The sequence below is a fragment of the Panicum hallii genome, chromosome 2 (assembly GCF_002211085.1).
Source record: "Panicum hallii strain FIL2 chromosome 2, PHallii_v3.1, whole genome shotgun sequence".
Classification (NCBI taxonomy): domain Eukaryota; kingdom Viridiplantae; phylum Streptophyta; class Magnoliopsida; order Poales; family Poaceae; genus Panicum; species Panicum hallii.
The window spans coordinates 5,006,721-5,019,148 of NC_038043.1; the positions used below are offsets into that span (position 1 = coordinate 5,006,721).

Here is a 12,428-nt window from a genome sequence, read left to right on the forward strand (position 1 = left end):
TGCTATAAAACCATTTTAGTTATCTCATTAATAGGCAGCTAGCACTAGTTTCTAAGTCCCCATTAAGGAATATTACATCCCTCGCAGTTGCACTAACCAGTGTCATCCAAATGGGCCCAAAGTGAATATCCGCTTCACTTCCTGTGCAGGTAATGGCTAATGCATTTTATTCCTTACTTCTCATGCAACATCCGACCTACTGGCCCAGCAGGCAACAGTCCTACAGAGAAACTTGCATTATCTAGGAAACAAACGAAAAGAATAGCATTTCTAGTCAGGAGGCACCATACAACAGTCCACCAAAGCCGACGCCCTTTCTCCAAACATGCGCTGCCTATGTACATACAAGGCTTTCGATGAATCTGGTGCCTCCACAAGATACTCGCCTAGTCACAAACAAGGCACCACATTATGAGTTTTTCACTATTATGCTCCAGTTGCATCACCATCCGCACATTCTGATAGTATCCTGGCACCCATTTTAGCAACCAAAGATCGGAATCATCCGCCTAAAGCTGTGAAGGTTAATCAACCCTCAGCTGTGACCATCTCAAAATGCCAAGGCCAACCAAGTTTGCTTGGAGAAACCCTCAGTTGAGTGCATAGTGAACACGCTCCAATGTTCGCAAGACCTCGAAGACTGAGACAGGCCTGCGTGGCCCTTTCCCTGGCAAAGCATGTGCAAGGATGGCTTGCTGCTGTTCACCAGTGAGCTCCAAAAATTGCACAAGCATATCGCCATCAAGAATGGGAGGTACTCCTGACTGCAAATCACAAGGTAAGCAATAGGAAAACAAACTTCTGTATTAGGTAAAGTTACTGATATAATGGTGACATCTTACCGGGATACCGCGCTGACGAAATTCTGCATGGTCATTTCCCAAGACCGGTGCAGTCAACGGGTGTACTGAGAGTCTTTCTTGGACATCTTGCAACAGCCGATGCTCCTCACTGCAGTATCAACTTATGCATTTCAGAAACTGTATCATACATTCAAACTCCCATATAGCTGTAGATGAAATGAGTGTAGTTTCTTGTCTATAAATGGCAAATCACAATAACTCAGGGCATGAACTGTAAATGGAATAATTTACAAATGATTGTTGATATAAACTTTTCTTGCTCTCATTCCTGATGAGTTTTCTTTTTATCCCATATAAAAAGACAGGAAAAGATCATGAGCTAGAAACCAGAGAAATTTAGACAGAATTATATGCCTGTAAACCACATGGGTTAAGAGTGGGAATTGCAAAGATATAGATTGTACTGCTATAATATAGATCTTCATACTTTAAATCTATCCTAGCAAAATTTATGCACTTAAGATCCATGTCTTATGGTCTAGGGCGAGTTACTGAAATGTCAGATATTAGGGTAAGCATGGGAATGTTTTGTATCTTGAGATACCTTGTAAGTGGAATCATGACAAAGAGACTCCCCAGCAAGGTACTTGCCACAATACAGTCATAAGCAGACTCAAGCACCGGGTCAGTATCATCATCAATTGGAAGCCGATACCTGAATGCAGCCTACAATAAATCATAAGCATAAGTTACATTAGTTCTAAATAGGATCAACCACAAATTTCTCAAATATGAAACATGGAAGCAGTGGACGATGAGAATTTTTCCAAGGGACTGGTACAAAAAAGCAAGTGTAGTGAATCACAAAGCAATAGATCAACAATCTATGAAACAACAAAATACTTGCCTTCTGAATGCTCATAGCTGTTTCACCCATATAAAATGAACAATTTACGGCTAAGTTCTTCTGTGGACTTTCTGAAACTGCAAAGAAGTTTTTAAAAAATGAGTAGACAAAAACGTACTTTCATTAAAAGGCAACTTTCAACTGTAAATAGTGAATAGATGTTGAGAGACAAAATTAAAAGAAATGCAACTAAACACAGGATATATGCTAGTTGAACAGGAATACTATGAACAAGCCAACAAACGTAATTTCAATATTCCATTGAAGAAAGAAAAGGGTAGCATCAACATTACACCAAGTGCCTAGTGCCTACCTTCCAATCTTGTGGAAGATAATACAGATATGCTCCCACGCCGATCTGATACCACAGCTGTCTCACAATTTAAAAGTGCAATATCACCCACCAATCTTTGAGCAGGATCAGAATATATCAATTCCAATTTCCTAAGACTCTGATAATAATCAATAAATGAGGAGCCCGGATTAGAACTAACAATAGAGAGAGCCCTATGACATAACAAAACCATAAGGAATGTGTCATTGAATCACCTCATTATAAGAATAGAATAGAACACCATCACGGCAATCACCAACTGCAATCCGTGATGCAAATGTCTTCAAACAAGTTATTGTAAACCTTGTTCTACCAACAGCACATTTTTTCATCCTATGGGGATTTTCATTTGCAAAACCAAATACATAAATCTGTCAAGATCGAGAAAGAAAAGGAACAAATGTTAGCTCACATAAGCAAGTGCAGTCAACCAATCAAGGCACAAAGAAAATGTTTAGCACCACAAAAGAAATGAAAATGAGAAATAGCATCACAAAGGAACAAAGATAGTCAAATGACATAACAGTCACTGTTTCTCCTGGTGAGTAACACTCCTTTTGATATTCCTTCCAAACTTTCTAAAATGACATAGATACTTTTTTTACATCTTCCCAACTCCAGATGCTAAGCCGCAATCCTTCTCCCCCCCCCCCCCCCCCCCAACATGCAGGAGAACTGCGTATTATTGCATTAAGGAACTAAGCTACAGATCTCTACAAGACTCCCAACACATGCACTCATCTATTACAGCACACATTCTTCTGATACTCTCCAAAGATCATGAAGACAAGGACATCATTCTACACACAAGATCCTTATTCTCCAAGATAAATGTTGACTGAGATGTTATCCCCAATTTTGCTTCTATGCTGTGTTACTAATTTCCTTTTAAATAATTTGCCTCAAGAGAGTTCAGTTCCTTTTAACAAAGTTTTGACACAATATAGTGAAAGTTGCATGCAGATATCGTACCGTATTACCGGCAGCTGCCAGCACATAACGATCTAGATATGGGTACACAGCAAGAACTGCACCACTCAATGTAGCATGAGACAATGACCTCAAATGTCCTGCCATTTGTTCAGCTTGAATCTGGTTGCAGCAAAACTCATCAGGACTGCTGCACAGACTGTTACTAGAAAATTCTTCAGTTGTATATCCCATAATCTCGTGGAAAGGAGAGCCAGAATGTGAAGATGGATTAAAACTAGAAGTTGGAATAAATGAACTGCTCTCACGTGGACTTTCAACGGCCTCCAAGCTTAAAACAATCAGGCGCCCCTTGGTACTGCTTTTATCAATAAAGAATAGCCAGTCTTAGCTTCATTCAACTAAAATCACGGATGATCATTGAGAAAAAAAATCAATAAGAATCACAGATAGCTATTTAAACACATCTAGATTCCAGAGTGATGAAGTCAGAAACCTGATGAAGAACAATAATTGTTTCAACATCCAGTTCCAGTTTACAACTTCTACAGCGAGAAACATTTACTATTGATCCCAGACACACTAGTTACAACTTGTACTCTAATGTAACAATGCAGGTTCATGACTTTAATGTTTAAATATGGTATGTGGCATTATTACAAAATTCCAGTGAGAAATGCAAGTTAATTCTCCATAACTCGTGTGCTCCGTATGAGAAAATATAAGACCAACATGGTTTGTAGTTTCAGACGCTTACAGAAATCTAAATCCTTAACAATTCTGGAAACCTTTATATAGAACTTAGTATTATGCTAACTAAAATAGACAAAAAAATTCTCAAACTAACTTCAGGAAATGTTTCTGGCCCAACAAAGAATCACACTGATTTAGTACCATGGTATGAAGTTCATGAATAAAACCTTGCTATTTCATACCGCTGAGTCTAGATTGAAAGGTAAAAGATATCCTCAACAGTTACACTCCACACAAGCAAAAATGTTATGTATTGCAATTTGCAAGTCAAATAAGAAGTATTGCTAATGAATCATAGACATCTGTCAAAACTGTATCAATTTATCAGAAACGATAGATCAGGTGTGAACCTTTCTGCTTCACCATTTGACATCATTGGCCGTCCAGCAGATCTACTAGTTCCAACAACTAAAACTTGATCACTTCCTATTTTTGTAATTTGCATGCACTTTGCTGTTTCACCAGGTTCACATTTATATCTGGAAAGCAATACCCCATTTTGTGGATCTACTTGGACAATATCCGAAGAACATGATGCACCACTTAGCCCAGTTCTTAGTACCAACAGTGTTCTGCTTTCATTATGGTATAGCACTTTCCTTGGAGTTCCCCCAATTGAAAACTTTTGTGCGTTCAATCGCTTCCCATGAACCATTTCAACCTGACAAAGAAGATGGATTACTTTTAACCAATAAAACTGAAATGCAAATGACAGCAGATAAGCACACACATACATGGACACACTTATAGAAACATACACGCGTGAGAACACTACAGGCACACACATAGTGAGAACAAAATAAAACAAACATCACTGGAGTAGTATCTCAAATAGTAGTTCTGAACTAAAACCATGCATTTGATGTTGTACCAGTAAATACTTCACATGACATACACTGAGATACTGATGCACTGCTACTTAAGCATTCTAAATGAAACATGAAACAATAATTCAACAAGGCAATTGCCCAAAACAAAGGTCTCTAGTTGCAGGTTCCAACAATACTAGGAGAGCTAAGAGGTCTGCCACTGCCAATACAGGTGGTCATAAATCCAAGGAAAACTCTAGAATTCATAGATTCTCCCAACGTGAACTGTTAAAACAAAAGGAAATACTGAAGCATGCACCATTGCCAAATTGTTGTTACTGAATATGAATAAATAGAAGAACGAAGGGAAACAAGAGAGAAGGAATAATTTCCTCTTCCACTTATATTTTTCCATTGGAGCATCTAGTTGTATGTGCTTTTGACCAAAATTCTATATTAGACGACCTCAATCAACAGTAATAATTTCTAGTCTGATACTTCAACTAATTTGCATTCAATGTGCTTGTTGCAACAGAAACCAGCCTTTACAACCATACTTATTCAGATATTTATTACCATGCAATTTAATTCAAGTCATTCTACTATGGTTTCCCAGTCCAGTTACTCAGTATGCCCTATAAGAAAGAAAGATGTATGCATATTTTTTGTTTTTGCATGTTTTACCAGTCACAGTAACTTACCAAATGCAAACAGCTGTCAGCAACAAACAGTAGACCATTGGGGCAATCAACAGATGACACTGGTGTCACATGAGAAGCAGGAAGAAACGAAATGGATGAATATGCCAGACTATGTCTGGCCGCATGTAATAGCCAAGGCCTATCACTGAGAACAATGATATCAGCATTAGCTGAATCATGTATTGGTACCAAGAATACAGGAGTAATTCCAATCCTCCGTATCGAAATCAACTGAAGGAATGCAGTAACAGAAGGGATAGAAGAGTCCTTGTAGAAGGAACCAGGAAAATAACGCTCACTTGCTTCTGATTCAAATCTTAGTAGCATTCCATTTCTCAAGCCTGCAAGGATGTAAAACCTCTCAGCCGCAACAAACCTCACGTTTTCAGGTATACAACCACTAACAGGAGCACCAAGCGCATTGTTCACTGATATAGTCCCAATAGTCAGTAACCTTAATGCTTCTCCAGGTTCCACGGAGATGATTTCCACAGAAGGTTTATGAGTTCCGATAACAGCAAACTTGCGGACATTAACATTAGCTGAGGGATTGTTACAAAAATCATCATGCTCTCCACCACTCAATGTTACATTATCAGATCTCAATCCCTCTTGCGGGATAGATATGCACGATACTTCATATTGCAATTGAACATGTTGTCTCTCATACAATTCATACTGGTAAGACGAAGATGATCTAACTCCAAGGACATATAGGCAACAAGGATTTGATGTAGCGACAACAACAATATTATGTCCTACAGCACCAACACTGATAGTGACATCAGGGTACCAGTTGGTGCAAATTGGAGAAGTTAAAGGGGCACCCTCAGGGTGAGCATATACTGTAGGCAAACAGAGCTTTACACCTTTACTGTGAATTTGCACAAGCAAACCATCAGCCAGCAAACCACACGCCAAAGTGCAAACATCAGGCTGGAATCCCACGGCATCACTGATGTCATTAAAACTTAGTCCTACTGACAATATTCTGGTTTCCTCCACAAATGATAACACAAGAAAAGAGTGGTAAGCATCATTTGTCTTCATTCTCAAAGTCCACAATCCAGCAACACCCTGATAAATAGCCTCAGTCCTCAGAAGTTTCTCCACATTGACACCGTTCCGTAAAACTCGCAAAGAGCCCTCAGGGCACATACCACAACATGCAAACATCTGATCCTGTTTCTCACCATGGTAATCAGCAATTGCTAGATCCAATATTGGTGCTACATTCTGAATTGTGCTTTTAAGAAACAATCTACGATGGCCAAGTTTAAAGATCATACCATCCCCCATCTCTACAAATCCTATTATCATTCTATTTTTCATCCACAGAAGAGGTTTGCATGGCAAACTCCTATCAACATACTCAAAGGTGTACAACTTGACTCCTTCAACATCAGAAGTAAATTCCAAAATATGGAATTCTCCATCATCTAAGCAAAATAGAAGCCTTGCCCATCCTTGTCTGATAGGGTCAGGTGGTTCCCAGCTCCATGAGCAAACGATCCTTGATTTCACACTACCTCTGCTGTCAACACCATCAATGTCCATATAACCATCATCCTTCAGTATATTATTTGCAGAATCTCTCAATTCTAGCAAAGCACAAGCAGCCACATCGTCATCAACATCTAATCCTGGACAGGAATCTTCAACAGTGACTGGCTCTCCAATCAGGCTAGTTGTCAAGCTAATTCTTCGGATACAACAGACATTCCTTGGGTTTCTAAGATCCAACAGTAAAGCATCACCAACACGAAACAGAAGTGCAAAGCCAAGCATTTCAGGAATTTCTGATATGTCAATTGCCAATGGTCCGATTTCTGAATAACTAGAGATGTGGCTGATAACACCGCTGCTGGAATCATGTCCAAATAATGACAAGTCATTCACATCAGAGCCCTTCCTGGAATTAATTAAATACAATACTTAAAACCGAATGCCAGAAAATTAGTAAGGTACAAATTGCTAGTTATCAACTATGTGAAATACCAAACAAACCTGTTGATTATCATCGCCAGAACTGGATAGTATTCTTCACCTTGGGATGTCGATATGAAGCGCATGGTCCAAATTGTACCTCGGATGCTGGTCCTAGATGCACCACTTACAGTTCTTACATCCTCTTCATTTTCTGGTGGATAAAAATATTTCTGAAATTATGACATGGAAGATCTTCAAAATCTGGAATAATATAATGTAGATATTAGACTGTGATAAGAAACATGAATCAAGAAAGTCACTAACAACATTCAATGACTCACCTTATCATAAATGGCACCTCTGCCAGAACCATGAGGACTCTGGCACACTGAAATATGTATAAGAGCAAACTTATCCTCATACGCACTGACAGCAACAAAACTAGATCTGACAAGAGAACATGCAGATAAGGTTAAGAAACTTCAGAATAAGAATCTCTTAACTTTAGGTGCTCTGTATGTTGCCAAGCATCAAGGGATAATAAAGAAAAACTTATAGTAAAGGCTTAAAACCTTATTTTACAGAAAAAGCTTCCAGGAAAAAGCGATGCATGTATTAAGAAATACTAGTAGCTAGTCATGATCCATTGAACCCAAGCCACATAAAACCTCAAATCATATTCAAACACCATCTAATGTGGTTCAAATGCTTGGATAAAATTTGACAGTATCTTAACACAAGATACTGACATAAATTGCTAAGCAGCCTGTTGCATGCATGTGCACATAACTAGTGATAACTGTAATTTTTTCCAAACCTCACACAAGCACCAGCTGTCAAGTCAGCATAATTAGACATCAACAAAATGTACAGTTTCTGACAGGAAAGATGAATTTTCGTTATGCCATTAAACCTGGAATAATCTTTAGAATATTTCTACTTAGAAACTGGTCGGCTACAAAAATGATGCAAATGCTGATGATGGGAATACTGCCTTAAATTATGCATGCAACTTTTGCTCAGGACAAGGGATGGCATAACATTGATGATCAAGTAAATGCATAGCACAAATACAGAGAAAAACATCACTGACTAATAGGAGCTAGGTTTAGTTGCATTAGAGAACTTGGTGTATAAAAAAATCTCAGTAGAGAAACTTGCACTTACTCTCGATCTATAGCTAAAACTCTTCCCAGCTGATGCCTCAGATTTCCTGGTTTGGATAACTCAATATTGGCAATTGCGAAGAACCTACAGTAAATTGATATCTGTCAATACTTATTTGAATTGTGGACATGGTATCCAAGAAACTGTGTTCATTGTCAAACAATATGAGATTAGAGTTGCAGAGAATGAATTGCAGCGAAGAAAGTGTGTATGCTCCACTCTGGACAAACATGTCAACTGGACCCAACAGCAGTGTTGGGCTTGCCCATTTATGCCTTAGAGAGCAAAGCAGACAGGGATGTATCCGAAAGGAAAGAGGGAGGTGTGAGAGAGAAGCAAATGGGAAAGATGGGGTATATAAGGCAAGTCTAGGTGAACTGGCATCCAAAAGTTCCAAGGACATGTGGCAACAACTCTTCCAAGAATTACTGTACAAAAAACAAATGAACACTTCTAAGTTCTGGTTGCAATTGGAATTTTAAACTCCAGGGTTGGATACTGCAAGTGATTTGTTACGTTTTGTTCCTAAACTGTAACTCCATAACATTTTTCAATTTTCGCTAGTGCCTATGGATACTTTTTGCATGTGTAATCATTAAACCAGTATAGGACTAGATAATCGTTTGCAGCATAATTACTTAGAATTATGCATCTAGCTCCAACCAACAGAGGAAAAAAGGCATAAATATATAGAGGTGAATAGCACTAAGTCACCAACCTATGCATCTCAGGACAAAAATAAAGAAGGGAAAGCTTTCCGGAATCAGAAAGCACAACCAGAAGATCCTTGTGTTCTATCTGGAAAAGAAAATTATCAAGTAATTAATCCCTCACTTTTGAAACCAATCATAGACAGGAATGTGTGCGAGAGAACATTGCCAAACATTATGGTCTGTGAGAAAATACAGCACCTGTGGAATTAAACCAATGTGCCTAGAGTGCCATTGCAAGACACCAATATCTTTTACAATCCCAAACATGTCTTGTTCGCAGATTGACTTCAAAACACCATCATCACCAACAGCAACCAGCTCTAGTGAAGTTTCCTGCAGCAGAAATCCGTTTAGGTGAAACAAGAAACATGAACCAGAAACAGCAGCATTATGTAAAATCAACCCTGCAGAGTTTTAAGTTGTAACCCAAGATTGGTAGATATGCTATTTTCGTAATATAGGCATGGCATTCCTTGTAAGACAGACATCTCTGTTCAGATATATTCATTAATTCACCCTACATATGCAATAGTAAAGTTGTCTCCCAAGCATCCACCATCCCAATTCAAACTTCACTAACAACAATATTTGACCGAGAAAATGGTCATGATGAACAAAGCTGCCATATGGTGACAACGTTACAAGCTATTCCGCTTCTGAAACTGCAGGCTAAAACAACCTAATGTCCGGCATTATCATGACCAACTGGATGATCCGGAGCTCCGAATACTCACTTCCCGAAAACCATCCCAACAATCAGCGACATAGAACACCTACGCTCCACTAACAGTCTAACACATAGCAGACCGCAAACGAAATCATAAAAGGAGACACTCCCCGTCTCGAAATTCTCCCTGCACACGACTCGGCAATCCTGCGGGAGTGGGAGGGAGCGAAGCAGACCTTGGCGAGGACGACGTCGGCGGAGTCGGGCGAGCGGAAGCACCCCTCGGCGACGTGGAGCACGGCGCTGCCCCGGAGCACCCGCTTGGCGAGGTAGTGGGTGGCGCCAGCGTCGGCGGACACGGACGCGGACGCGGAGGTGGAGGGGCCCGAGGAGGAGGACGCCGCCGCCGACGAGGCGGAGGCGCCACCGGCGTCGGCGGTGGAGGCCTCCATCCGCCCGCAGCCTCGGGAGGCCTCGCGACGGGGCGAGAGAAAGGGGTAGGGTTAGGGTTTGGCCGGCTGATTCGGCCACGTGCTTGCCTCGCTGGTCAGCTGGTGGGACGGAGGGGAGGGAGGGGGACGAGGCCAAGTTAAACTGGTGGTGGATCCAGCGGCGCCTAGCGAAGCCGATGAACCGACAGCGAAGAGAGGGGGGCAGCGCGAGGAGCACGGCGCTGGTGGGGCCCACTAGTCAGTGGCAGTTTATTGGGTTTTATAGAAATCTGTTGAAGCGGTATTACGTGACCGTAGTGGTTTTGGCGTATTCTGAGGTAACCCGTTTTCGGGAGGGAGGAGGAGCACTTCATTTTTTTTTGGTGCGTGTGTATATGTTTCCTTGGGGTTTTCATTGTCCCTGCATTTGTGCATTTGAAGTTGAAAATGAAATTTAATTTTATCCTTGATTGAGCCAACCACCTCAATTGGGGCCAAATGTCCAAAAATGCCAACTTGAAATTGTTTACCAACTGCGGACGGAAGAGTATGCTAATAATAATTTCATTATTCCATAATAAAAATGTCATTTTCGGTGGTGATTCTTCTTCGGGGAAATTCCATGCAAGGCCCTCAAACAAATCACGCTTTCTTGTATGGTCCTGCAAAATTGCAACTTCTTATTTGACCCTGATTTTATTTTCCTTCCCTTCCATGGCCCTGCCGTTACATCTGCAGTTAACTCCCAGTTAAGTGACTGTGAAAAGACAATAGTACCCCTTGCCAAAAAGGCTGCCGCCGAGCTCCTGCGCGCGCGAGCCCCTGCGCGCCTGCTCCTGCGCACCTGCGGCGGGAGGCACGCGGCCGCCGCCGGGCGTTGCGCGCGCGCCCCTTGGCGCCTCCGCCGCGCGCGCAGCCCTGGGGGTGGGCCTCCTCCGCGCGTGCCCCTGGGGAGCCCTCCGCACGCCGCTGCCCACCGCTCGCCGCCCACGCGCCGCCGCCCGCCTCTGCTCCGGTCCTCCGGAGCAATGCCGCTCGCCCGCACGCCGCCGCTCACCTCTGCTCGGGTCCTCCGGAGCAACGCCGCTCGCCCGCCGGCGCCGCCGCCCGCCTCCCGCACGCCGCTCGCCCGCTGGCGCCGCCCGCGCGCCGCCCGCCTCTGCTCCGGTCCTCCGGAGCAACGCCGCCTGGAGGCCACGGGAGAGGACGAGGGGCTCACGGGATAGGATGGGGGAGATGGGGTCGGGGGTGCGTGTGGGAATGGCAGGGGTAGTTCAGTCCAAGAAAATTTTGCTTCTCACTTCAAACCTCACACCCTAACAGATTGGCCTAACGGGTCTAACGGGAGGGCCATGGAAAAGAACGAAAATAAAAAGGAGGTCACAAAAGGGCGTTTCAGTTTTTCAGGACCATAGAAGGAAGCGTGATTTGTTTGAGAGCCTTCCAGAGAATTTCCCCTTCTTCTTTAAACTTATGATTTTGGATCTTATAAGGCAAAACCATCACGTGACATTGAACCGTTGAGTTTCTTAATGATCCTGACAATATGAGTTCATACAACGACCTTAAAACTGTACAAATTAATTGTAAACATCTCCCGCGGCCATGAACTATCTCTAACTAATTAGACATCTTTGGGTCTTGGCCTCTCGGCATGTTTGGTTAGAAATTTGGATTATTGATGAAAGAGCCCCCCGTAGCAGAGCGAATTCTTTTTGTATGGGCAGCGATTTCTTAGTTAGTTACTGAATCTAAAAAGGTTTCAACTAAAGACATATTGCAGTGGAAATGTTCTAAGTTGTAATTTTGCATCTTGCTAGCAAAAAACAAAGGATATAAGGTCATGTTCTCCACCAATAATGCCAGGTCATCATAAAACCTTCCCATTTGAGCCTTATTTCCCTAATGATTGCCAAAAATACAACATAAGCTTTAAGTTATTCTTTACATGTGGCTTGTGAACAGCGTGGGGAAATCTACATGTTATGAAAACCTGTGACATATGAAACTGAGAAACCTACACAACAACATGCCATATCATATCATATCATATCAGAACATTTCATGTATCGAGCAAGGGGCTCAAAATGGTTTGGCTGGGTTGAGAGCACCAATCAGTTTTTACCTTCTCAATTATATGGAATGCTCCCTCATACGAGAAAGTAAATATCATATATTTAAAAATAGAGGGAGTATGATCACGGTTATGAGGCGTGAAAAATATATGATGCCATAAGCAAACCTTGTAGCAGCAGTTGCTGAACCTGATAGATAGTGGTTTTCT

General features: G+C 41.7%; 1 protein-coding gene across 4 annotated transcripts; it reads right to left on the bottom strand.

The window, feature by feature from the left end:
- Window positions 1-142: 142 nt before the first annotated feature.
- LOC112880072 (splicing factor 3B subunit 3) lies at window positions 143-10,337 on the bottom strand. Of its 4 annotated transcripts, none has more exons than XM_025944543.1 (15): window positions 9,950-10,337; window positions 9,245-9,379; window positions 9,052-9,131; window positions 8,334-8,417; window positions 7,508-7,613; window positions 7,245-7,396; window positions 5,238-7,149; window positions 4,078-4,388; window positions 3,017-3,335; window positions 2,260-2,415; window positions 2,024-2,162; window positions 1,711-1,787; window positions 1,408-1,529; window positions 843-951; window positions 143-764 (listed from the first exon to the last, which is right to left on the bottom strand). In XM_025944543.1, exons 1-15 carry the CDS (start codon window positions 10,163-10,165, stop codon window positions 591-593), a joined length of 4,092 nt encoding a protein of 1,363 aa, XP_025800328.1. In that variant the 5' UTR covers window positions 10,166-10,337; the 3' UTR covers window positions 143-590. The 4 variants fall into 4 exon arrangements, with proteins under 4 accessions (XP_025800328.1, XP_025800329.1, XP_025800330.1 ...); XM_025944544.1 differs by having other exon boundaries at window positions 3,017-3,332; window positions 9,950-10,332; XM_025944545.1 differs by lacking the exons at window positions 9,245-9,379; window positions 9,950-10,337 and having other exon boundaries at window positions 7,245-7,427; window positions 9,052-9,134.
- Window positions 10,338-12,428: the final 2,091 nt, after the last annotated feature.